At 33.9% G+C, this 23,884-nt stretch overlaps 1 protein-coding gene across 1 annotated transcript in view; it reads left to right on the top strand.

Annotated features, from left to right (window-relative positions):
• The window catches only part of CNTN5 (contactin 5), a 269,147-nt gene that overhangs the window by 134,758 nt on the left and 110,505 nt on the right, over positions 1-23,884 (top strand). The window contains exons 4-5 of the mRNA XM_008587234.1: positions 661-788; positions 1,674-1,849. Coding sequence (XP_008585456.1) covers positions 661-788; positions 1,674-1,849 — 304 coding nt within the window. The remainder of the gene's footprint in view (positions 1-660; positions 789-1,673; positions 1,850-23,884) is intronic.

The following is a 23,884-nucleotide window of genomic DNA, read 5'->3' as shown; positions in this document are numbered from 1 at the left end:
CCATAATAATCATATACAGTGTATATTGACAAAATAAAAATTTTAAAAAAAAAAAAAAAAAAACTAACCTCCCATAAAAAAAAAATAAAATAAAATAAAAAATAAAAAGTGCAGTGCAAGCAGCGCAGGTATCAGGTCGTGTTTTCATACCCTTGTGCACCAGTGGCAATATAGAGAAACCACCATAAATCATCTCTTGGCTGTATACAATTAATTTTATGTTTTGTACTTGTCCTCTTCAGTGTTTTTATGCTGTTTCTTTTCATATTTGGTTTTTGAGGTCACTTTTGGTTTGAGGTAAAATACCCAAGCTTAATATTAAAATATCACTGGGTGATATTATAGTAACACGCCTTAATAACCAAATTCAGGGTCACCTTTTCCCACAAGTTTTAAACTAACTCTCAAAGACTGTCAAAAGAAAAATAACCTGTAACTCCCTAACCCTTTTGAATATAATAAGATATTAAGTGGGTTTATTGCATAATTTCTTGAAGGGTAAAACATTTCTACTATCACTACATATTTTTTACAGTGATCCTTTATCTTATTTATTATTACCTTAGAAGTGGTTTCAGACTTCATCAGAGTTTCTTACCATTTTGCCTGTTTGCAGTAAAAAGTAAAACAGGAAAAAAAAACTTTTTTAATAATTTTCAGAATAGCTATTCTTCCAGACGGGAGTCTACGAGTCCTAAATGCTTCTAAATCAGATGAGGGAAAGTACGTTTGCCAAGGGGAAAACATTTTTGGTTCTGCTGAAATTATTGCTTCAGTATCTGTAAAAGGTAAGAAAATGTGGCTAAATGTTCTACAAGTATAGTTTCATGGCTTTATTAGAAAGAGAATAAGTATAATATGCATGTGTTTGTGTGTTTGAAATTGTGTGTGTGCATGCTCTTGTTTATAAAATATATTACAAACATAGAACTAACGCAACCAAATTATCACTTTCCATCATTTAGGAGACCATAAGGGAAGGAACCCCTTATTGGTAGAAATTTGAATACTGTGCTTTGGACAAAATTTGTGAGAGGAGAAAAATTTCTGAAGTTTTAGTCAGTGTCTCAAAATTTAAAAGCATGCCATCAGTATAAAAACATTTTTTCTCTACAAAGAATAATTTTGGCATCAATAAGTAGTATATTCTTGTTACCAATTCAACTGGGGATTTGGAGCAGAAAGGAGTAGCCGAAGGCAGATATGAGCACGTAGTGGATGGATGTACACCAGATAAACTGGTATCAGAGCTGCTCATTGATGTTTGCACCAATGCAATTTTTATATACCTTTATTGTTTAGTATAATAAATATTACTGCTTATTTACTTGATGACCTTAAAGGTGGTCACAGAGACTACAGCTTTTTTCCTGATGTTCCTCCTCCCACAATGCAAAATGCTGTTTCTAGTTATGTAGTCTCTCATCTTTTTGTCTAAGTTAACTTCTCAATAGGAACAGGGACTCTCACATTACTAGTCCTCTACAAAATCATAGTAAAATGCCCTAGCACCCAAAAAGCTAATATTTCACTTAACAACAGTTTATTTAAAGATGTGAAAAATCTGGTATATGCATCTGGAGCAACTGTAGTCTATAGATTCCTTGTTTAATGCAGAAAAATGCTATGTGTTGAGTATAAGTATGTTAATTAGTGTACTTTTATTTCTATAGAACCTACAAGGATAGAACTTACTCCTAAAAGAACGGAGTTAACAGTGGGAGAAAGCGTCGTCCTTAATTGCAAAGCAATTCACGATGCTAGTTTGGATGTGACTTTCTACTGGACTCTAAAAGGACAGCCTATTGATTTCGAGAAAGAAGGTGGACATTTTGAAAGCATCAGGGCCGTAAGTGAATACACTTTTATTTTTCAAATAATAATAGTTTTAGAAATTTTGACTCAAATAGAAAAACTTTCTTATCTATGAAAAAATAGAAAATAATCAATGTGATTAAAACAATTATTTTCTTTCATTATTTTATATCAAACTGAAAGTAATAATTATTTTTAAATCACTAGTAAGAAATTGGGAATACTTTATTATATGAGCATAGTTTTGTTGCCACTTTTATGTATTTGATTGATATCGTCAGTATTTACACATTTCTTAATAATAGTTAATGTTGCTACAAAAGTGGCTATTGTACTATTTAAAGCATTGTAAACAGTAACTATAATACAATAAATAAATGAAATAAGTCTGCCTGTCCTCCTCCTCAAGAAATAGTAATATTTGGCAATTCTTAATTTCTCACAAGCTATAGAGATTAAACATGCAACCTACAGTCATAAATGCCTTAAGAAAACATTTACAGACATACCTGTTTCTTGTCCACCAAATCTTTTCTTTTTAATATCATCTTTCACATTATATATCATGTGGTAATCAACCAAATGGAGTGGGAAATCTTTTGAACCAAACTGTATAGAACCTTCACAGAATGTCTTAACCCTACAGAGAACTGAAAAGAGGTCCCCTTCCCCTACTACGTGTTTAAAGTGTAGAAGAGTAACCTGATGACAGAGGGAGACGAAGAAAGAACGTAGAACTAGGGTGGCAAAAAAGGAGAGATTTGGGGCTGGAATCTTCCTTTTATATTGGTAACAGAGATGAATTCAAATAAAATTTTGCCTGCAAATACAGTTTAAAATTCTGTTACATACTTATTGCTATCAGTTTATTCTTTTCTAACCACACTGGGAAGCACTGGAAAACCATAGCTATAGCGAGCCCAGACATTTAATCTCACTTTGGATTAAATTTTATTTTAAAGGTTATGTGATACAGTGAAAAAAGTCCTTGACCCAAAGCCAGGAATTCTCTGGATCAAGTCCAGCTCAACCCCTAATCAGCTATGTAACATAAAGCCAGCCACTTCATTTGCCTGAGCATTAAACTCAGAGAAATAAAGCAAAAAAGTTGGACCAGATAATTTCTAAGATCCCTTCTCACTTTAGAGGTTGATAAATTCCTAAGAATAAAGATGAGCTCTCTTTGTTGCATTTATCAATGTACCAAAATTATACCTTTCTTCCAAATTATTCCTTTCATCCTGGTTTACTGTGCAATTAATGGGAGAGACTATATAAGTAAGAAACAATTACAGATGGCATTGTTTACAATCTCATTAAATAAGTTAATTTTAATTATTAGCGGCTAAGTTATATGCAAAATACTTAGATTATGTTAAAGTAAACCTATTTGCCTCTAATTTGTAGTTTTCCTTCTGCCCTTACCTTGGATTGATGATTCCTTTGTAGGAATTTTATAATATGAATGATATAAAACAGAACCAGGAAAATATGATACAAAAATATGACATTTTGACAACAAAAAATATACTAGCAAAAATATATCTTAGGATTATCTGTAAACATTCATTTTTAGTGATCAGATATATAAAGTAAAAAATATTTCTAAAATGAATAATGTCCTTTTTTCCTATAAGGAGGCCCCCTCTTTATTTTAAAATATCAATAGAGATATTTCTAAAATGAATAATGGCCTTTTTTCCTATAAGGAGGCCCCCTCTTTATTTTAAAATATCAATAGAGAAATTAATGAACTTGGTGAAATTATATGATTTCTTGTTTTTGTCCCTTAAACATTACCACTTTAGGTTGATGATATTTCTAAAATGAATAATGTCCTTTTTTCCTATAAGGAGGCCCCCTCTTTATTTTAAAATATCAATAGAGAAATTAATGGACTTGGTGAAATTATATGATTTCTTGTTTTTGTCCCTTAAACATTACCACTTTAGGTTGATGTCATTCATTTGTATCACTGAATACCTTCAATGTTTTTCACAAGATTGATAGTTAATAACATCTGCTGTATCCCTCTTTGCATATATGCTCTTCTTGCCATGAAAGAGCAAAATTGGCCCCTTACTTAATGCAAACCCATACAGTTACAAGCCATGTGAAAATTAGGCTCTGGATTGTAGACAGTAATAATAAACTATAAGATAGAAGAAGAAAGCCAATTATCATACTGAGAAGTAAGAAAAATATTTAGCTTTAAGGTATAAAGCTAAAATATACTTTTAGTATCTTTGAAATAATTTATAGAAATACATATGTACTTAAAATATTTGGAAGCTTCAAAATTGTAAAGTTTTTTTTTTTTTTTTAAGTTTGTTCATCACCTTTCTTATTACCTCAAACACTGATTGTGTCCTGGCTGGCTTCAAGGACATGCTCTGGAGAGAATACCACTGTATAACAAGGGAAAGGCAAGAAGAAAGAACAGCATTCTATTCCTCTCCTGCCCTTCTTCATGTGAAATATGTCTGGGAAATAATATGTTTTAATAAGAGGAATAAAAACGTTATAAAGAATGTAGATCTGGAAGGCCCTCTGGGGATTGTGGAAACCTTCTGTTTGGGAGCCAAAGCAAGATTCTGGGAGTCAGAGGGGCAGGACAAGACTCAGAAGAGAGCCAAGTGGGGTGGCCTGAGGTCTGCTCTGAGTTTCAGAGGAAAGCCATCAAAGGGACCTTGAGGTATCACACTGGGGGTCTAGCATAGCCCAACAGAGCAAGAAAGCCAAGTGGGATTCAGGGACTTAAGTAGGAATAAAGCATGCCTTTGATTGGAACACTTTCTAGGCTAACTGCACTGGGACTGCCAGTGTTTGACTGAATGAAGGTGAATGACAAGAGAAAAGAGGGAAGTTACTTTAGTACATTACCACTGTATAGGGTAAAATAAATCAGCCAGACATCTGGGGGGAAAAAAAGAAATACTAATCGTGTTGGTATTTAGCATCTTATAGATGTCAAAATATGACTTAATGATATTCCTTACTTTTCAACTAGTTGCACTGTACTGATGTCTTTTATATGCATCCATCAGTTTATAAATAAAACTCAAGTCAAATTTTCATATATAGCCTTTATATAACATCTACATACAATGTACGTTGTTATGCTTTAAACAGACTATTGCTATTGGACTGTATCTTAAGAGAATAGATAAATAAATATGTAATCACATCAGGTTAAAAAAATAATATTGCTTCGAAATTTAAAATAAAACATCTGAAATGAAAATTCCTCTATTTCTCTTGCCCTTTTTCCTTAGGTCATGTTTACAAACCCTGCAATTTCACTAATTTGGGATGAATTCATTACTGAAGCCACCATTAATAGGGGTCAAGCAGTCAGTCCATAAACATTTGATCCAATTCACCCAAATCACTTTTATGGTAAATGATATGTATAAACTGAATGTGGCAAATGTGTGAGGTTATTCTTAAGATTTTAATTCAATTCAATTCTGCAAGCTGACTGTTGTGGGGAATCCACAGTTAAAGACATTGCTCTTCACCCCTAAAAGAACAAAATTTAAGAGGAGAGAAGCAGGATGGGCTAGTGATCTGCTACGAAAGGAGCTATGGCTAGAGGACTATGTGCTTACAGCTGGCAGAAGGAGTTGGTATTTGAAATGGATCCGGGTAGGTTTTTGACCCAGCACCTAGAAGCAACTGCATTTCAGATGGAGCGAGCAGGTCAGGCAAGGACAGAAAAGCAGAAGAGTTTAAAGCATGTTTGGGGAACAGTGAAGAATCAGTGATCTGGACACACAGTGGGGGTGTATAGTACACAGGAAGTCAGTATTTGTTGAATAAATTTAAAGGAAAGCAGCAGAGGCCTCATTGTAAAAGGCTCTGATTTCCAAGCTGTAGAATTTGGATTGTATTTTAAGTGCAGCAGCGAGCCCAATGATTCAGATTTGTTTTTTAGGAAGATCATTCTGACAGCTGTGTGGAGCAGGGATTGCATAGTTTGTGGATTTCACATTCAATCTCAACTGGTGAAGCAGAGATTAGATTACAATGAGGAGACAGCCGTTATAGGGTTTGGCCTTAAATAACCATCCTGTTATCAAATAAAAGCACGTGTAATTGTGTTTTGACACAACTGTTTATGTCAGTCAGAGGTCCACAAGAGCCTCGTACTGTTCCTCTCAGGATGTCTGAACAGTACCTGAGCATTGCCATGTGGTCCAAGAGCCACAGTCTTAATGGAGGACTGTGTGATCCATTATTTTCCAGAGAATTTAAATCCTCTGATTATTCATTTAGGATATAAACAAGTTTTAATCCTTATAATACAGAAAGAACTGTTATACTGAATGCCATGGCAGCCTGCAATTTGCCTTTTGTCTGCAGAAAAAAAAATCTTATACATTGTTCATCAGGATAGTCTGCTAAAGAATTCCATTGTGAACTTTCCATTGTGAACTTGCTAAATTGCAACTAATTGCAGGGTGGGAATTTTTACCCCATTTTTTAATGAGGAAATTAAAGAATAAGAGCTTTCCAAGTGACATGAATATTAAATGAGGGTAACAAATTTAAATACCACTTGATTTTTAAACTAGGATGGTACTTCAAAAAGTTAAGGGAAAAATAGATTGATAGGTAATATAAGTCTTTGCATGAGCTCTTTGGAATACCCTCATATGTTATGTTGACTCTCCTTTATAAAGCTTACCTTCTTCATATTTATTGACCACCTATTACGTGTTCAGCCTGTGTCTATAAACTGTGGAAAATAAAAATAAAAGAAAGATTTGATGACAGTCTTCAGTAAGCAATCTAAAGATGATGCAGGACATTAAGTAATTCAATGACCATAAAAAATAATTACTAAATTTTTTAATCCCAGCCAAATATTGTTGGAGACCAGAAAAGAAAGGGACTATTATGAACTTTTGTCATTTTGTATAAAAGCAAGATAAGGAATTAATAATTAATTAATTAATTAATTAATTAATTAATTAATTCCTACTGTGTGCCAAGCACTGAGCTAGAAAATAGATACAATAGCTCATTGGTTCCTCAACAACCACATGAAGTAATATTATTTGGGAAGAACTTGCTACCCAAGCTAGAGTCAGAGGGTAGAACTAGAATGGACAAAACAGAAAGAGAAAGGCAATCTAAGGTGAGAAAAGATATTGTATCTCAGGGTGTGACAGGTGTTGGAGATTATTGTTTGTCCTAGGCTGATACATGGATTCTCCTTTGGTAGCATTAGTGTCTGTGCTCCTTCAGCAATGAGGAACTCTCTTCTCTAAAGGAATCCATTCCACTACCTATCAGATCTAAATATCACAAAGCTGGAAAATAAGAGCAATTATGATAACCTGCATTTCAAGAATAGAAATCATTTTTTAAAATGCCAGATTCATATTCATGTTTTCTGTGGAGTACTAACTAGATAAAAAAAGGGACAGAATGCAAATCCCTTAATGCCTTGAGAATTTTACATTAACTGAAAAACTCTAACCTATGTCAATTTTGCTATTACAGATACTTCTGTCCCTAGTTTATCTTCTTAGGAACTACTATCTTTTTCCTTAGAAGTAAAAATCTCAGAACAGAGCACAGTCAGTGCTTGACTGGCACCATTCACTTTCCTAAATGATAAATATTGAGGGGTAAAATTTTTTTTTTTTTTTTTTTAGAATGTAAGCTCCAGACGGGCAGAAATTTGAGGGGTAAAAATTAATGAAATCATTGGACATACTGACACGGTTTACTTAGGCACACAGCTATGAGGTCCTCATGAGCATCTGCTGTATCCTCTTCCTCATCACACTGGCATGCACAAGTCCTCAAGCCATTTCATCACTAATCAAGAAGTATAGGAAAGGGCAGGGGGTCAGTAGGCCTAAGATACACATTCTCTTTGGCTCTTTCTGTTTACAAGTAATATTCATACTTTCAAGTAATACGGCCTCCTGGACTCTGAGCCCTACCTTCTCACTGTCTGTCAAAAGACTTATCTTTCTTACTAGTCCAGCTCCCACCTCCTGGATCTTTGTCTTGCTCTGAATCCTGGATACCTGGTAATACACCAACTTTCTGTCCTCTGCTACAATATCTTGACTGCTACATGCTTACTTTAAAACAGATCCTTCCCAATCTTTCACTAGCTTAACAAAAGAAGTTATCTGGTCATTTTAGTAGGACAGAAACACACAGGAACCACCAACCAAAGTTTGTGGGCTGACGTGGAGATAGTTTACCTTCAAAGGCCTTAGAATTTTCAGACCATCCCAAGAAAGTGTACCATATGGAATCTCCCTGACTTGTCTGTGTTAAGAAATGTACCTCCACTCACTATCTTCTCAAAGTAAAAATCATTTCCACAGCAAATAATAATGTCCATCTTTTTTCAGTATGTGTATGTTTCATGTAATTATATGAATATGACCAACATGTTCCATTTAATCTGTGATTCTATAAAATTTTATGTACTAATGAAATAAGCTAAACTGTGGGGACCATAAACACATGGGCTAATGAGTCATTTTATTCTTGATCACTTTGCACTAATGATGTTCACAAAATAGTGACTCACTCAGCGCTTGTTAAATGGAAAGATAAAAACTTGATATAAAGCGTTATCTCAGTTTAGCCAACTACTACATCATTTCAGAGGTTTTAATATAATTAAATACAGCAAAATTGGAGTTTTACTTTAGCACAGTTTGGAATTGGATGAAAGATGACAGCCTTAGATGACGTCTAACACAGTCTATTATTGGGAGACCTTTACTTAATTCCTGTGTGTGTGTGTAATCTGTGTAATCTGTGGACCACAATATGTTCAGGATCACAGCTGGATAGTAACACTACGTTGATTGTCCACCTCCTTTTTTACTCTAATTGGCAGATGGTCCCACAAAGCAAATGTGAGATGTATCTCTTCACTTCCTGTAGTTTGTCAAATTTAGTAAAATAAAGTAATGTGTCAAAGTTATCTCATATTAAAAAAAAAAAAAAAAACAGGCTCAGCCACCCAATCCATAGGCTTCACTTTGTTCAGTAAAATATAATTCACCAAAATAAATCTTCTGAGTATGGTATTGTGGTAAGGATACAGAATAATTTGTTAATTTAGAGGCTCCATTTTTAACAGCTGTTTTATCTTTATGATACATTTTTATAGAATTATGTGTGTTATGAATAGTTACCATTATCTTTGCAATCATCTTTTTTTACTAGAGAACTGCAGGTCTTGTGGTTGTTGTTTGAGAGGAAGAGAGAAAAATAAAGCTTTTTGATAGAGAAAGGCAATTTTAGTTGTGGGTCATGCTGGGAAAAATGAGATTAATAGCCCGAGTTCTGTAATCTCTGAAGGGATAAAAGTACCATACTTCTCAGAGACAGCTGGGATGTTTCTGGTTATTGGATTGGGAAAAGTGGGGAATGATAAATAAAAAACATTCCTTACTCCTTAGTAGAATTTGCTCTCCTAGATTGTAACTCCACATATTAAATATGCTTCTAGCTCACTAAACTCCAGAAATTAAGAAATGCTTACTACATCTAAGACTCCATATGTTTTCTCTTTTGGAAGTTGCACTGGTTTTTCTCCAAAGTTATTTTTCCATTCCATGCATATATGAACTCAGACTGGATTTCTATAATCCTATATTTTCCTTGGGTTGTTTTCAGTTCAACCAAAATATGAATTTATCTGGAATGAAGTGCCTGTGTCTTTGGAAATATGACCATTGGTAGGCCCCAGTGATTGTTGCTAACCTTGACCATGAAGTCCATGTGATTTATTTCAGAGAGGTTTATTAAACCAAATTTTCACCTACTTATAAGTCATTTTTAATAATGATTACTTACTATATTAGCCTTTCTAATATGCATAACAAACTTCCAATGTAAATTTCTATTAATTATCCTGTAATTGTACATTGAAGAGCAATCAATGGATCTTAACTCTAGAACTACTTCCCCTTCCCAATCTGACACTCATTTTTATAAGGCAGTAAAAATTTTCATAAAGTATATACAGTAACAGTTTATAATGAGTGAATGAATGGATGACCAAATAAATCCACTCTTTAAGTTATAAAATTATTACTTTTCACTTGTATCAAATGTTCAAATCAAGTTACTGAAACGACTGCCTAAATTATCTTCAGAGCCTAATCCTCATCTTTTTTCAGTACTTCAGTTCTGCACATAATTAACACTTGCTTTTATTTATTTTTGAGACTGATATTCATATCTTAATTTTCTAAAATACCTCCATCTCGCTCTTGTTTTCTTGTACTCCTTTCCCTTTCACTATTTTGACTGACTTGTGAGCCTATTCAAATGAGCTGAATTATGGAGAATAGCCAACATGTCAGTTTTAACTGAAGATGCCATAGCAGTGTAGTAAATGCTGTGGTGTGTTGCCCAGATTCCCCCTTCAGGACTGAGGCACTGCTTCCCCAAGCTACTAAGAGTATTGGCAGCTGACAGCACTCAGTTGAGTCCCCCTCTGGGAATTGCCTTCAGCCAAAGACAGTTGTCTGACCCAGATTATGCTCCACCCCCAAGCCTGTGCCCAGTGCATAAGGGTTGCCTCAAAGCAAGTAATATGCTGAAGGGTCATTTCAGCCCCAGAGTTCCCTATGAGATGATGTAAGACCCTTGTTGTGATGGCATCACATTTAAACATCCCCTCTGCCCATTTCTACTTTTTTCATTTCTTCAAAAGTGTTGATCCCAGTGGCACTCCCCAAAGGAGTCTGTTTTTCTGAAACCCTAACCTAAGATGTCCATAGTGGCAATGCCATTACTTAAATCAGTGGATATAGTACTGTATGAACTAAAAATTAGCCATTTGGAGTAGGTTACATAGAAATAAACATTGACTATAATAGTTAAATATTTTTAAATGTTATATTTAACAGAAGAAAGGAAATCAGTGGATATAGTACTGTATGAACTAAAAATTAGCCATTTGGAGTAGGTTACGTAGAAATAAACATTGACTATAATAGTTAAATATTTTTAAATGTTATATTTAACAGAAGAAAGTTTCTTCATAACTTCTGTTATAAAGGATGTCAGTGATCAACATTTTTATTTATTTTGTTTCAAATGAAAGTTTGAATATTTTTAACATTGTGCTTTAAGTAATTGTTTCTCTGGAAATAATAATCGTAGGAGCTCTTAGTAAAAGAGAAAAACAAAATGGATTTTAGTTATCATGTTGAAGAAATGCTGATATGTTTTATAGGCTTTGTGTTAGTATAAAGAGAATGTTCTACATATATCTATGTATCCAGGGGATATAATTTTACCTTCAGAGTGATGAAATGCATAATATAATGAGGTCCTTAATAATAGAATTTTTACCTTGTAGGAATAATATATAAAAGAAGATTTTTCTTTTTAGTTCTGAAAGCCTTGATAAATAAAAGACTGTCCCTATTATCTAATACCACATAAGGTTTAGGACTTTTATAAGCAAACACAGTTCAGTTTTACATTTTGAAATACTATTGATATGTAAGTATTGTGCTTTAGATTGACTCCTATATCATTTCACAAAGTGATTTTCAAAGAGTTGGGTTTTTGAGAGCCCATTATTTTCAAGACATCTTTGAAATTCTACTTATATTTTGCAATTTCTCTTTCTGCATCTGTTTTGTATTTAATTCTAAAGGATGCCTAAGCCTTATGATGTGTTTAACTTTTAACTTTTTAAAATTGCCTAGTCTCTTTCATGGACTATTTTCATTCAATTACCATATAAAAATGAACTTTAGGAGTCCAGAATTGATAACTCAGTATGTAGTATCTCAAAGATGTTTTCTCTCTCAGAAAAGAAAGAAATTTTAGGAATAATTTTCAAACTATTATTCACTTCCTTTCTTCATCTTATGTTCATTATATGAGAAGAGAAAAAGGTCAACTTAGAAAATTTGGAAGGTATGACACCATTATTTTTAATGAATAATTGGTGGCTTGATAGGGTATTTATCAGTGTGCAATATATGAATTCTGAATTTATCTCAGTTCCTCAAAGATTAATTGAGCACCTTCACACTAGGCACTCATCCAGGAACTGAGGATTCTGTAGGATTCAATAACATATTCTATAGGAATACAACAAAGATAGAGCATTGCCTTTGAGGAGCATAGAATCTTACAGATGAACAGACATATGAGGGTACTTATCATCCAATTCTGTTTTTCCATGAACTTTTTGAAGTGCCCTCATATAAAGAAGTGCGTTCAGTGAGCTCAGTCAGTTACTATATCATCCAACCCGTGGAAGCAGAGCAGACATCCTAAACCAAATACCTGAGCCTATTCTTGAACGGTAATAAGCAGTGTTACAGGCAAAGCAGGAAGAGGAAGCAGAAGAGAAAAAGACAGTACAGGTGGAGGCTGAGCATGATGAAAATATGAGAGATCCTGAGGTTTTGTCTACAAAATCCCAATAGCAAATGATGATCTTACAGTTAAAGCAAACTTCATTAAATACATTGTCATCATAATTCTATAGTAAAGACAGTTTCTCATATCACCTCTGAGAGTTAAGTAAATGATCATGATTATACTTGGTTTCAATTATAGCAAGTTACATATACCTAGCAAAAGTAAAGCTGCCAGAATTTTTCAAATTAAATCCAGGGATAAATTGTATGTTGCTTAGCATAAGTATATGTGTTTTACTTAAATTTACATGTTGCTTGAAGCTTCTGCAGGGTATAAAAAATAGACATTGACTATTACAATGTTAAAATTCAATATTCAGGGTCATTGAGATAATTCTCTGAGCACTGTGTGATTTTTTTCAGGAGGCTGCTTGTTATTCTACAGACAGTTCTAGGAATACAATACATTTAAAGAAAACAGGGACTAAGATCAGAATTTCTACCTCCCTCCACATTTATTCCTTCACTTTTTTGAGGACAGGGATCATATCTATCTTGCTTACTATTGCCAGCACCTGGCATCATGCCCAGAAGATATATTTGCTAAATAAAGTATGTATATATATATGTGTATGTGTATATATATGTGTATATATTATAGATATATATAATAAAATATTTGTTAAATTAATTATTATATAAACAAATACAGTTTTATGTTTTTATATACAGGCACTTTCACATGTCTTTACTTATCTGATAAAATAATCAAAAAATAGGAATATACCAATATCAGAAAAAATTTTAATACATTTATGCACTTTATAAACACTTAATGATTACTTGTACTGTGGTGTTTACAGCACTAACCAGGGCAGAGAATAAGTGAATAAGGAATGGTCTCTCCCTTCTAGAGTTCTTAGTCTAGCTTAATAGAAAGACTTTTAAACAACTATTGGATGTGATAAGCATTCTGATACTGAGACAACATACTGATGAGAGAAATAAACTCTGGAGGAGAAATTTGAATTACTAACTAGGTATATCATTAGCAGAAAGGCTCATTCTTAAAATTAATGTTCAATTGAATTCAATTAAGCTCATTACTAAAGGTTATTCTACCAACTAGTATAAACTTTACATGTTCAATAAAACTAAAAAGTTATTATTTTGAAGCAAAACTAGCTAAAATAATTTAGAATGCATTACTGTGAAGGTACAACATTGTACTAAATAATTCAAGGATTACATAACAAGAAGCCTAACTGAAACTATAAAATACTGTATTTTATCCATTTTAACTGATGATAGCCTCACCGATAAATGTAGCATATTGAAAAAAATTATTTTACAGAACTTATTAAGTATAGCAATAGGATTTCTTAAAAGTATTTCTGAGAACTGCACTCTAATTGTCATGATGCACCATTTAAACAGTAAGGAATGCTGAAAGACTTTTGGTTTTCCACAAAGTAAGGGACTCTGTGCCACGTTTTGCTCACTGTGCCCATCACATCAGTAATCATTCTAACAGGCCACTACAGAGTCTCTGGGTTTTTAACCTTAGCTAGTGTTAGAGATTCAAGCATTTTAAAAGTAATGTTTTTATTTGCTTTTAGGAAGAGTTAGGCAGAAGAAATTAGAGGTAATTTTTTTAGGTAACTTTTTTTTTCTTTTTTTTTTTTTGCGTGGGGTTTTATCCACATTGCTATTTGTAACCACATTTAGTCTCACACCAAAATTCTGACTGGAATAATCCATTGGTCTGTTTCATCTTTACGTTTTAGGAGTGGAGATTTAAATATATTTAGAGAGAAAAAAACTTTATGTTTAAATATGTGAATACTTTTTGTGCATCTGTAACTAGAGAAAAGGAATTAAGGAGTAGTTATCCCAAATACTCATATGTAGAGGTGAGAATTAAACATAGCCTGTATCAGTTAGATTTTGCTGCAAAACAAACCTTGCAAAATCTTAGTGGTTTCAAACAAGCATTTATTGAATTCATGATTCTATGGGTTGGCTATTTGGGCTAGGCTCAGCTGGAGTTCTTCTCCTGGTCTCAACAAGACTCTCTCATGTATCTGTAGTAAGCTGCCAGTCAACTTCCAGGCACTAATTTGGAGGTCAGCTGGCTATTGGTTGGGGCTACAGAAGCAAGTGGACCACATTTTTCTCATCATCCCCCAGGCTAGCCCAGGCTTATTTACACAGAGGTCTCAGGGTTCCAATACCCAAGAGTAGAACTGTCAAGACCTCTTAGACCTAGGCTGAGAACTTGCTCAGTGTCACTTCTGCTACATTCAAAAGGCCACACCAGATTTTAAGGGTGGGGAAATAGACTTCACCTCCTGTTAGGAAGGACTGAAAAGTGTTCTGGCCATTTTTGCACTACCACCATCTGTCTTCTGTTCACAATTTTTACATTTCTATAACGTGCAACCCTCATCCCAGAATCCACAGAAGTCTCATACAATCATGATTCCAAATTTCTCTTTCGGTTAGCTTTTGCTGTAAAATAAACTCCCTGAAATTGATGATTCAATTGTATGGGTCAATAATTTGATCTGGACCCAACTGGTTGTTTTTTCTGATGGTGTCACGTGGGCTTATTAATGCATCTGCACTCAGCTGTCAGGTCAAATGGAAGTTATTTGGGAAGGGGGGCAGCTAGAATGACCTGTTCCTACTCTAAGTTGTCTCTCACCCTGCAACAGACTAGCCCAAGCTATGTCACATGGTTGTCACAAAATAGCGATCTCCAATGCACACACATATTGCACACATTTGTTTGTTCCATGTTTGTTAATGTCTCATTGACCAATGCAAGTCACTTGGTAAAGGACAGGGTCAGTGTGGTAGAAGATTACCTAAGGGTGTGGATCCAGGAAGGCATAAAAAACTTTAGGGCCATTACTACAACAATCTACCACACAGTTTAAACACTTAATTATCAGTGCTAAATGAACATTAACTACAGTTGTGATGACATTTTTAAAACTAAACTAAAAATCTAGATTATGTGTGTGATTTTATATGGGGTGGGTGAGTGGAAGAGAATGAGCTTTTGGAAAAATAATAATAATTTGCACAACTCTAAAACATACACCGTCATTATCAACACAAACTAGGACAGTTGCTCTGCCTAAATTAACCAGTCATTATCTGAATTGAATGAAATGAAGCCAGACAAAGCATTTAATCTGGTTATCCAGAGTCATTTCTCCATTTTATGTGGTTTCTACTTTTTTTTTAATGTTAGAAAATTTTAATCACTTTACTTGTTAATACGAAATCAACAAAAGTGAGGAGAGTGAAATTAACAAGGAAACATTAATGTTTTAATGAAAAAAAATGAGTGGATTAATTGGTATTTCACAAAAATATCATATTCTGAAGACAATTATAACGTTGCTCCTCATCTGTCCTAAAATAATTCACGTTAAATATTTCTACCAAAAATTGGTTCTAGTGATCTCTGTGCTTTACCTGTATTTTAAAAGGAACAAAAGCAGGTATATTTATTACTGAACTGCTATGAAGAGACTATGGTTGTTTCTAAAACAAACATAAAATATACTGGATATTCCATACCCAGAATGAATTCATAGGCTCTTTTAGCCAGTATGTTCCAGTTGTTTCTCATTAATGAGTAAGTGTATCATTACTTATGTTATTGCTGACTTTGCTGCAGCTTGAACTATTAGAGAGAATGAAAATATTTATGAAACTGTTCACAATCTAGAATTAAATTAAAGGTTTATTATATAAAGCTGTGATAATAGTAGATTTAAGGAAAATAGTAGAGGTTAAAAAAATAGTCCAAATTCATACAGTTTCCAATTTCTCCATTCAATGTCTGTTTCCTATGAAACTTAATTATATGAATTAGTGTGCTTTATATGAACTGTTGGCTTTATGATACAATAAAGGTATACAGATTGTAGTATGTGAAAGTGTTCTTCAAACAAATATTAGACTTGATAGTTCAAAATATTTTAGCTTTCAAAAGACATTTGAAGATAAAAACAAAGATGACTAATGTATATTGATTAAGACATTTGAGACTACAAATTTTATGATTATAGTCACACTAGGCAGTTTTGTTGAATTCCTTGGACTCAGGTGAATTTCCATCTGTGAACACAATGACAGAAAATTTGTTTTTCATGAGTTACATTTTTAGCTGGTAACACCAAAAATACCATCAAAGTCCTCCAGGAAATCCTCCAAGAACGTATATATAGCCCTGATTATAATCTCAATACATGAAATCAAAAGGAATTGGGAAATCAACTTAACTATATGGCTTGAGATACCAAAAGATAATTCAAACATAGATTGTATATAGGTCTTCATAGAAACCCCATGTACAGCGGAATAAATATTTCTGGTATTTGACACACTGTATAATGTGCTTGATTAAGCCAAAAATAAAGACTAAGACTTTAGTCAGCTTGAGGTATCATAGTAACGTGAAGCTCTAGTCAAATCTGATGATCCAGAGGACAGTTATAAAATGTCATCTTCTGCTTGTCTAAAAGTTTGTGACCATCATTGAGGTCTCTTCTAGCATCATAAACTTTACATTTACTATGTCATTCATGCCATACACCAGTAGTTCTTAATATTAAAAGAAAGGTAATATGCTTTTGAGGTTTTGGAATGCGGTTGTCAACATTTATACAATTCTGCTAGATTGATCAAGTAAAGAGAATAGATAACAGCCAGAGAATATTGTAACAGCTTCCCCAAGATTAACTCAAATAGGACCTTTGCAAAGAGACTATTAAAGAATGTATGAAGAACATGTCAAGTAAAGACCAGAAGAACAAAGCTATAAATTGCTAACATACGACATAGTGCTAGATCAGTCTGATGTTCAGCAAAAGAAAGTATAAAGACTTCTTTAACAGATGCCTTGGGAAGACCAAAAGTCACAGTAGCAGAATCATAAGAAGACTAAGTTCTAAATGGCCATCTGTAGTTATTAACAGAAGGCAATCTTCACTTAGACACAGTGTAGGAAGAGCTGCTTATCAGGCATGGATTATTTTAGTCACACAAGCTGATTAGTTTATAATATCTGCAATTGATGATAGACACTTGACTTGGTGCTTTTCTATGGCAAACATCTGTGTGCTCTAAATCAAAGTTAGTTTTTCATTTTTTCACTAAAATGAAAATAGATTTATTTTTTCTAAGTGCATAAATAATACAAGCTTATTGTAGATCATTTGAACATACTAAGACTTGAAAGAAGAAAGTAAAAACTACTTGGAATCACACTGCCTTGAGATATTCACCATTAATGTTTGTGAACGTGCTTTCATGCATCCTTCAAGCATACATAAATGCACACTTTACACAGGTGAGATCATATCATCCATGCTACTTTTAAGAGGATGATTTTCCCCCTACTTTTATCTTCCCATAACAGTATTTGCCACACCTAGTTCAGCTTTTTAATAACCTAGTATAAGTACTTTTATATTTTCTTCTGTCCTACTATAATCCTCGGCAAATTCACATATACATCGGGATATCTCTATCATTGTATTACAAAAATTGAATCATATTTTATACACCTTTTCTGCATCTCATTACTCTCACTCAGTAATAATTTTGAAAATTTCTCCATATCAACTGATATATCTTTAATTCGTTCTTTTCCATGGTATGATTATATCTCAATTTATTTAGCCATTTCCCTATTAACGAATATTAATAAAAATTTGTTTCCTGGTTTGAGAGATTTATGAGCAGAAAACATCTTTAAACGTCTTGTATATCAACAATTTCCTTTCTGTGGAACAGATTCCCAAAAGTGGGTTGCAGGACCAAAGAATAAAACTATTTTTAATTTAAATAGATGCTGCCAGAATTTTTTCTAGAAATTATGCAATATCAAAGCAGATTACTAGATGACAGTGTTATAAAGTAAAAAATTACTAGACAGAAGACAAGAATTCTTAGTGTAGGCCCAATTTTGCCCCTAGTTAGCTGTATGACTTTGGATGAACATATCACCTGTCTGGGTCTTCATCTTCAAAGTGAAGAGGTTAGAGTAGATGACTCCTAATGTTCCTAACTAGTTCTAAAGCTCTATGATTTTTTTTTATTTATATTCAAAAACTAAAATTTAAGGAACTCTCCAGATATGGTATACAATAACGTGAAATCACTTAAAAAACGTTTTTAATGAACATCAACCAGTCTCCAAAAGGGATCACTGATAGCTCCAAAATCTCATTTTTCTGTTACCTATTACAAACCTCCTCAATTCATGAAATATGTTTCAAAGTCTCATGATGCCTTTCAAATTGGAAAATTCTCAATGCAAGTGAAGTTCCAAACTGGAAAAAAATCTCAAATCAGAATTACTTCCTATGGTTAAAACATTTGTATATGTAATAGCTTGGTAAATGATAAAAGACTCCCTAAAGTTAAATAAAGATTCTCTCTAAAAGCAACAATAAGCTTATAGAATGAAAAAATGTTTTTTTCCTCTGGATAAGAGAAAAGTATTCTTTATTTTGCATAGCCAGTCCCTCAAAATTTTCTATACATTGAAACATTCACTCACCATCCATCTGAAATCTTGCACTAAACGGGTGTGCACATATATAATCATTGGTGCTGCCATAAATTCAGAAGTGTACAACTTTGTAAAGTCTTGTAAAAGTAATTCTAAATGCATTTGTCAATGACTTCAGTTGAAGGCAATGATCGACATGGTTCCTTGTAATATTGAAAACTGCATTATATACTTAAAGAACAAGGAGAAATAGTAGTAGAATATGGACTCATTGATGATTTTCAATATCAATCTGAGTAAACTCTATTTTTTATACATTAAATAAATGGTGGATTCTCTTTTATAAAATTCGAAAGTGTAAGGCTTGTTATAAAAATGAATTTTCTGTGGTAAAGTGTCTTGACTCACTTTCAAAATGTCAGTTGAATTTGACTGAGAGTCCTTGACCTTGAACTTTTCATAGTTGGCTTTTGATTGACACATTTATTCAATTTGACCTTTTTTTTAACTAGACTGTTCTTCTGTTTGAATCTTCATTGGAAGATTGCTGTTGTAGTTCACAATGTAAGCACTATTGAGTAATTAGTCTTTTCTGACACTGATGTGTTTGAATTGCCTCAATTCTAACTATTTTTGAAGCTGATGAGAATCTTTCTGATTGTGAAAGACGGTGTAAAAATGGATGCTATGACCCAAATTTTCTTCTTTTGCAATGAGGTATTTTTCTTCAGAAACTTATTTTAAACATTAGCACGTTTCAAAGTAGGCTTGGGAAAAGAATGCTCAGTATTTGGTCATGAATCACATCGTTTAATTAATACAACTTATTGTTAAAGATTGTGCTTGTTAAAATATTTAACAATATTGTCTTTAAAAAGTGTGAATATCTCATAAACTTGAATTTTGAGGAAAGAATTGAAAGAGCCGGATATTTGTTAACTGGAAAATACTCTTTAGAAATACAATATAGAATTAATTATTGCATTAGGAATATTATGATTTTATAAGAAGTTTAGGTGTAAAGTTTCTCTACCATTTTTACTCATTTTCTTCTTTTAAAATGTCTGTTAATATGCTTATTCCATAGCAAATTATATTCTTTCACATATATATGAAGAGACCTCTATGTGCCAGACACTGCTAGACATTGAGTATAGCAGTGAGCTACATATCACCTTTATTTATAAGAGTAAAATGCATGCAAATATGGTTTAGCCATGAGATAAAAATATAATTCAGATTTCTTGTAGGTAGTATATACACAATGGATACAAAGGCCTTTTCTGTTTTCAGCTCAAGAAAATGAAATAAGAAACAAGTTTATTCGACCCAGCAAGTTCTGGGAAGAAATATTTTCTCTAAATTCTTCCCGAATATGAATATAGCTCATGTCACTCCTCTCATACTTTATCATAGAGAAATAAAAGAATCCAGTCAATAGCCAACACTTTGAATATCCTACCTATAAATCTTCTTAACCAGATCCATAAGTTCATTAGGAACCCTTTCTGTCTTTCACATTACCTTGAGCAATGGTCTGCTAATTTTTCTGCCAGTTTATAAGTCAGATGCCCTCTTCTCCAGACTCCAATTATAATCTTTTCATGTTTTTCCAGCATCCATTAACTGTATCTTTGGGTTTTTCCCTGTCTTGGTCAGAATGCTCTGGGAAAATGCCCTTAAGATTCTGAAGTATAAACAAAGAGTATTAAAACCACACTTGAAATCTTTACCCTGAAGACACCCTTTATTTGGTAGCTCCCTTGGATCTGATGCTTCCTGGTACATTTCTTACTTTGCTAGTCCTTTCCCTGTTGAAGAGACTGGAGATGATAATCAATTTTCTTTTTAAATCTAGCTAGGACTAGTTCCTTTATAGTTCCTCTATATTCTGCTTGAGAAATGAGCAATTCTCTCTTTTTAGCTTATCTCTCTCTAAATACACAGCTAAAAGAAACCAGTTGGCACTATCAATCTTTTTCCTGAAAATCTCCTTAGGCAAATCCAAAATCTGTCTACAATGAATAATGTATTGTCCAATTTATCTCAGTTGACAGTATTTACCACACTTTCCAGCACTACATAAAGGGTCACCTTTTCTCGAGCCATCAATAAAAATTTCCTCACTGTCCCTCAATCCCTAATCAACAGTCTCCTTGAGGCCCTTCCACCTTCCATTAATAGTGTCCTTGTGGCCTTTTGAGCCTCTGCACACCTAACCCTACAGCCATTGCCACATGTTTAGGCTTTAGTTACAGCAGTACCCACTTCCAAGCACCAGATTATTTTGTGATTATTCACTACTATACAACAAGCCTCTCCAAAACTTAGTTGTGTAAAACTACAACCATTTTAATCTGCTGACAATTTTGTGGGTGGAGAAATCACTAGGTAACTGCAAGAATGACTTGAAATTCAAGAACGGCTTGAATCTGTTCCACGATGGCTGAATCTTCGGCTGGGGTAGCCAAATGGCTGGAGACCACTGGGATGGCTCAGTAAGAGCTATATACTAGCAGCCTCAGTTCTGGACGTTGGATGGGTTTCCCATGTCTTCATGTTGCTTCTCCCAGGGCTAGAATGCTCAAAGTGATTTCTTTACTCACAAGTCTGGTAGCTGGGCTAGAACAGTTAAAACATCCGGGAATGTCTGGCCTTCTCTGTTTTCCATACTATCTCCCACCTAGCTAGGGTAGCTTTTTTCACAACACGACAACCTCAGGATAGTGTGACTTTTTTCATTCTCCTAAAATGAATGTTCCAAGGGGCATAGAATGAAGTTGCAAGTCTTCTTATGTTCTAGCCATAGAATTCCCAGTATGTCACTTCTACTATATTTTAGGGTAGAAAAAATCACCAAGGCCAGTCGAGATTCAAAGGGTAGAAAATTAGACTTCACCTCTCAGTAAAACAAGTAGCAAAATATGTGTGAACATCCTTAATCTACCAAACTCAGCAAGAAGTTGAATCCTAGGCCTAATAGATTATTTGTGTAATACTACATACAAGTAGTGTCACCATAAGCATAGCAATCAATGTAGTGTAAAACAGATCATGAAAGTTTCACTATAGTATAGTGTAATGTTTAGACATCATAAAATAGAGTATGTCTCATCATTGGTTCTTGAGACAAGTTTTAAATACTCCATAATGCAATGATTAGACACTTTACTGAAAAGGGGAAGGGGTAACCAATAGGAAAGAATAAACACCAGCAGGGCAGAAATGAAGAGAACCTAAGTATCTTAAATTTAATACATATGGAGCACTGAAACTTCATTCCAATTGGTGGCAGATATTGTACTCAAGGTAGAGGTTGGATATTACAAGACAGGGGCTGAATCAATGCCCTACAAGGAATAGTAAGCAAGATCATATGCAAATAGGTCATTAGCTAATGAGAGGATAATGGGAGAAATGGAAGCAGAATACAGCAGGTAGGTGTCTTCTAGTATTATAGGACTTAGCATTAGCCTCCCTCCCTGTCATGGCAGAGACTCAAGGTGATAAAGAAATTGCTCGTATCTGTGAGACCCAAGGATAAAGGAGGCACACAAACAAACTGGCTTCATTTCAGACTAATTCTTAGAGTTTCATACAAAAATCAATGAAACACGGAGTAGTCTACTACTTCCCAAGACTTTGGATTTTTGACAATATCAGGTCAATACTGATTCTAATTGATAAGTAAGACTGAGCTACTATAGCTACTATATTCTGCGTAGTTGGGCTTTGCTGATTTCAAGAAGGATTTAGAAATCCTACAAGCAAGTGTCTGAGTACTCTTTCACATACCAGGAAGAGATTAAACTTGTGTGCAGACATTGACTATTCTGCAATATAAAAACAGTAACAGAATAAAACTCAATTATCTGGGAGGCTGGTACACTCATATTATGGTGTAACACAATAGTGTTAATCTTAAAAGATAAATTGGAAATATGACAAGACTAAATGAGAGAGAATAGAAACATTGATGTATCAGTAAAGTATCAGTCCATCTAAATTACCCACTTAAGAAGTCAAATTTGGCTAATTCTTATTCAACTATGGCTGTGTCACTATAAACTGTACATGACTAAATGAGGACATGACAGTCGTGGTCCACTTGTTGAGGATTTCCTTAATGTTGGACAAGTGTCACAGAGAAGGGAAATGATGGCATGAGCAAATGAACTAAATGGATCTTGCATGTTATCAGAAAGATGATTCTGGCATTTCAAAGGGAGATGCAGCGTTTTAGGTCTAGATGTGGCTGATGAAAAGCAGTCATAAAAGCATTAGCTCTCAGAATAATTCTGTGTTTTATTTAGAGAACTAATTCCTAATAACAGTTTTATGGTAATTACTATTCAATGAAGCCATTTTATTTTGGTACACTTGCCAAATTTGCTTTAACTAGTGCTAGTAAATCAAATTACCTACAGGTTTAAGCAGAACAAAGAGTGGTTCCATAGGCTGCAATAGTAGAATGAAAAGAACTCCGGACTTAGAAGCAGGTGCCTAAGGCTCTGCTCCTGCCTCCACGCTTAACTTGCCTTTGGATAAGCCACCTGAACTCTTTTGCACTCAGTTTTATCAACTGGAAGGGAATTGGTTAGACCAGATGACTTATTTCTCTTTCCACACTAAAATAATTTTTGTCTGCAATGGTTTTTTGTACTATTTTCTATTTTAACACATCACATTATAGCCAGTTGCCCACCTATCACATTCATTGTGAGTTTCTCAGAGGAATGATAAGTCTTTTCTTGTAACATGTGTTGACCAGGTATGCCAAACAGAATTTGTATCTTGTGCCAACTAAGGTCAACTGAACCACTGTGTTGAGAAGAATCCATAGGCTGGGCCACAGGTATGAGTAAAGAAGGGCACAATGTCAAAGGTGCCATGTAGTTACCATTTACTGTCTAGACAAAAAATATACTTTAACCAATGCTTGATACATGAATGAATGAATAATTCTGTAACTGTGCATGTGCTATGAGCATTTCTGCAATAAAATGTATAGCTCCTATAAAATGTTATTATCTAGAGCTTTCCTGGTGGTCATGCCATGACTAGCTGTTTACAAAGCAAGACTAATGCATGAATGAACAAAATTTTTTCTGAGTAGTTCTATCATTTTTATATAACTTCATGAGAGGTC

The sequence above is a fragment of the Galeopterus variegatus genome, unplaced genomic scaffold, assembly GCF_000696425.1.
Source record: "Galeopterus variegatus unplaced genomic scaffold, G_variegatus-3.0.2 Scaffold4311, whole genome shotgun sequence".
Lineage (NCBI taxonomy): Eukaryota > Metazoa > Chordata > Mammalia > Dermoptera > Cynocephalidae > Galeopterus > Galeopterus variegatus.
Note: the sequence above shows the minus strand (reverse complement) of the source record. Positions and strands in the feature narration are given on the sequence as shown.